General features: G+C 35.7%; 1 protein-coding gene across 1 annotated transcript in view; it reads left to right on the forward strand.

Moving 5' to 3' along the window:
- The window catches only part of LOC103269154 (disks large homolog 2), a 378,014-nt gene extending 376,106 nt beyond the window's left edge, over positions 1 to 1,908 (forward strand). Inside the window, exon 10 of the mRNA XM_021716926.1 lies at positions 1,565 to 1,908. Within this exon, the coding sequence (XP_021572601.1) occupies positions 1,565 to 1,699 (135 nt within the window). The 3' untranslated portion in view covers positions 1,700 to 1,908. The remainder of the gene's footprint in view (positions 1 to 1,564) is intronic.
- Positions 1,909 to 4,316: the final 2,408 nt, after the last annotated feature.

Consider the following 4,316-nt stretch of genomic DNA (forward strand, 5'->3'; position numbering starts at 1 on the left):
TGACAGTGGTGGGAAACTATGGGGGTGGGAGGGGAAGGGAGATGGGATTAACGGTAGTAAATATCTGTCTGGGGACGGGGAGACACCTCTTATCAACAAGCGTGCCTGAACGGAGCATATTTGTATACCTAACCCTTCATTGTACCCCACAATATCATTTTAAAAAATTGATTAAAATAAAAAAAAAGAAAGAAAGCCAGATAAGAGGCAAGGAAAATCATAAAAGCAGATAAGGAGACTCTAACAAAGTTATGAGGAGAGGACCAGGATATGGAACTGAAGAGTACATATGTTCCAGGTCTGAGGGGGAAATAATTAAGGTGATAATTCTTCATCTACCTCTCAAAATCATTGTCAAAGAGAACCAATGAGAGTCAAAAAAAGGCTCTATATTTTATATGTAGATAAACTGGCTAGTTCTTTTATTTTTCTTTCATAGGCCATGGCAACCTGCTCCATAAATGAAAGGAACCAGAATTCTGGTGTCACCTGCAAAAACCTAGCTCTTTGTTGGTTAGAAAACCTTATTTACTCAAACCAGGCAAAGTGGGGACCAAAGGGAGGCCCAAACTTTACCTGTATAATGCCCACTTTAATACGTAATCCTGAATTATACCCCACATCTTAAAAAAAAAAAAAAAAATATATATATATATATATATATATATATATATAAAGCAAGTAAACGATATTTACTGTGTGCTCCAAGAAAATCTTCTTAGGGGCTTATCTTGTTCACCTTTGTTCCCTACTCCTTGTCCCTTTTCTGATGCAAACACAGGGTCTTGTCATTGGAGAGCACTTTGTAATTACATTGTGTTGACTCAGTCTGAACTGATTTGAGGAAGATTTCAATGTTTATTTCTCATTAAATTTAACTTAAGAATTATTTTTACCCTGACAATTCGGAGATTGTTTTTAGATGTTCTGTTTCTCTTTCAGCATGGTACCCAAAATGGGAGTTAGCAATAAACTCCAAGTACACTTTATTTCACTTTGTCAGAATTCATTCTGGAATTGTGCATGAGAAATGGGGCAGTCACATTTATTTTGGAACAAGGCTCGGGGCTGTCTAACCAGGTTCAGGATGACAGGACTAGGCAATTGACCAAAAGGAGAGATTTGTCAGGCAGCCAGCTCCATTTTATATCATCTTCCCAGAACCTCATCTATATATTTTAATCTGTCAGCATATACTTGTCTATGTACATTACATGTGTCTCTCTTTATCATCTTGTCTTCCTTCTCATTTTGGGAGTCCATATTTAACCCAGAAATCTAGGAAGCTCACAGGGGCATACTAAATGCACACACTAAAACATGGATGTACAAAAATGTCTTCAGCCTGATCAGATACCACAAGATGAAATTTCATGTCTCTCCTAGTTAAAAATGATCAAGACTAGGAAATTTGCTAAGTTCACAAAAACCTGAGTAGGATATGAAAGGTTTTGAGACATGTGACATAATGTTAGATAGCCTCTCCGTTTTGGGAAACTCTTTTCTCCTATCAGAATAACATGTCTTATGAAATACCAAAATTCCCCGGCTTCCTCTCTTTCAGGTGAATGGCATTGACCTCCGTGGTGCATCCCATGAACAGGCAGCTGCTGCACTAAAGGGGGCTGGACAGACAGTGACGATTATAGCACAATATCAACCTGAAGGTCAGTCAGAGCTGAAACTTACAATGTTCTGATATGTCTCTGTGTGAATGTGCACCCACATTCGGATCATCTGTATTACTAGAGTCACCACCAGTAATGTTTTATGAAACTACCTATAGTGAAACATTGGTGGTTCAAAGAATATGAAGCTTTTTTACCCCTAATAATCCTCCAGTAAAATGTCAGGCAATTACAAAGACCTGTATGAAAATCTGAATTCAAACAAATAGCGACCAGCATCACCTTTATTTCATTTAAGTTCTTATCTAGTATAAATTTTTGGTTGTTATTGGGCACTGTAAAAGCAATTAAGGTTTAAGAAGCAAGGAGGAGATATTTCATCTATAGAAATAGACCAGTAGGCCATATTCTCTCCCTGTGGCATTAACTTAATTTTCATTAACACTAACATGATTTTTAGATATCCTTGATGGAGTTTTGTTTTGTTTGTTTGTTTTGATTGGTTTTGTTCCTTTTCTGCTACACGGCCCCTTCTTTGAAATAAACCACTGTAAACCATGAGACTTGGTGAATGATCATAAAGTTAGATTAGCCAACTGAAACTTGATGAGATGTTCTAAATTGTATTAGGCGTACCCTGCTCTTTGGTTTATTTAGACATCTGTTACTGTGATCAAAAAGGAGGCTCAATGACACAACTGGGATGTTACCTATTGTATGGTTGATTTCTTAGCAAATTCATATGTAGATTGCTTCCTTGGCAATGAAACATACTTAATTTAAGCACACCAGCTAGATCTTGTTTAAAAATTATACAAGAAGAATATAGGTCTGTCTTCAAAAAATGTCGTGAGTTGCTTTTGGTACACATGGCTGGCAGAGAGGAATATTAAAGAACTCAACATAAAGATACAAGATGCCATCAAGGAAGAGCCTCTGTGCATATGGGTATCAGGAGCTCCTTTACAAATAATTATTTGTTAACTCAATTGGTCTGTCGTTGTTTGGAAGACTGAGGTTTGGGTCTTGCCTGTGACAGCTTAGATTTTGCCATTAAAGGCAATCAACAATTTATTTTGTGTGTGTTTTGGTCTGTTATCTTCACTTGTGCCCGGTTTTAGAACCAGAATTTTCAATTAATTTATACAAGGTGTTTTATAAATGTTTTCTCCTATTGGCCTAGGCCAGATATGTCCAGAGAGTAGGGAAGAGGGGATTTGTGATGATCAAAGATGGATGATGACAACACCAAAATGAATGTTCTTCCAAAATAGTTTTTGAAAAATCTTTGCAGCAACTTGGGTGGATTTAGAGTCTATCATACTCAGTGCTCTATCACAGAAATGAAGAACTGAGTACCACATGTCCTCACTCATAAGCGGACCCTTATCATAGATCATAATACTATAAGAAAGGAATTGGCAGTAGCAGGACACTGCCGGGGGGTGGGGGTGGCACAAAACATCAATAAGGGCACCTGATCCCAAACCAAGTGAAGTGGAGACCAAAGGGAGGCCCAAACTTCACCTGTACAATGACCACTTATGTACTAAATTCTGAATTATACCTCACATTTTAAAAATAAAATATAAAAAAAGCAGTCTTTCCAGCTCCTAAATATTAGTAGACTTTTCTTTCAATAAGAATAGATGGCTCTAAAAGTATGAATTGTAAAACAGAAAATGGAAAGAACTAGGTTAGCATAATTTGATTTACAAATTCTATTTTATATAGAGTAAGAAATTTTTATAGGGATCTCCCATTTTCTTTATAGCATTTTTTTTAGTCTCAAATTCTCTGCCCTTCACCATCACCTAACACATGGCACAAATGTCCCTGATTGTTTTTCTGTTTCTGAAAATCTCACCTCAAAACAATTCTGCAGACTGATAAGATGGTTAGAACCATAGATACAGCAATTAAAAGCTCTTGATAGTGATCAAGTGTTCAAATAACCTTTAACAGAATGATTTCAACCTTTAAAGGTTACAACGAAGGACAAACATGTCCTAGTTCTATCCATAAGTCTTCATCTTTTTACTGGAGCTTCCTTACAACTTGGTTTCCTTTAAGCAATATATTTAATTTGGATACTATGCTGTACTTTATCAAGATACATGTTCAAAGCATTCCTATAAATCTATATTAAAAGTGCTTCTAAAGAAACCTGCAAATAACAACTTTTTTCAAAATGTCAGAGTACAGATTGGATTCACAGAATGATTTCTCTATTTTAATAGTTTAACTGTATAATAATTTATTACAGCTTTAAATTAGCTGGTAATGTGGTAATGGCAACATCAAGAAATCAGGGTTAATCTCTCCCCTTTGCAAATTTTATGTGTAACTGAGCCTTAATTTAACTGTGGTTTTAAATAAAAAATCGATTGGATTGTTATTTTAGTCATTTATGGATGTTTTAATTGTACAACAATTTTGGAAAATAATGAACAATTTGCCTTTAAAATAACAAATGAAATGAAGAGTGTCATGAGATTCCATTAGGAAGTTCTCACCAGCTTGCCTTCATTTGCACCAGTATTGTGAGGTGTTCAATCCTTAAGACAATGTAAAGAGATTTTATTGACATTTCTTTTAGTACATCAAGAACTAGACTTCCAGTAAATACATTTTCCAGTCACAATCAAATCCTTTATCAAAAATCTTCTCAATGCCTTGCTCGGTAAT

This window comes from Carlito syrichta, unplaced genomic scaffold (assembly GCF_000164805.1).
Source record: "Carlito syrichta isolate Samal-C Ts95f unplaced genomic scaffold, Tarsius_syrichta-2.0.1 Scaffold309093, whole genome shotgun sequence".
NCBI lineage: Eukaryota > Metazoa > Chordata > Mammalia > Primates > Tarsiidae > Carlito > Carlito syrichta.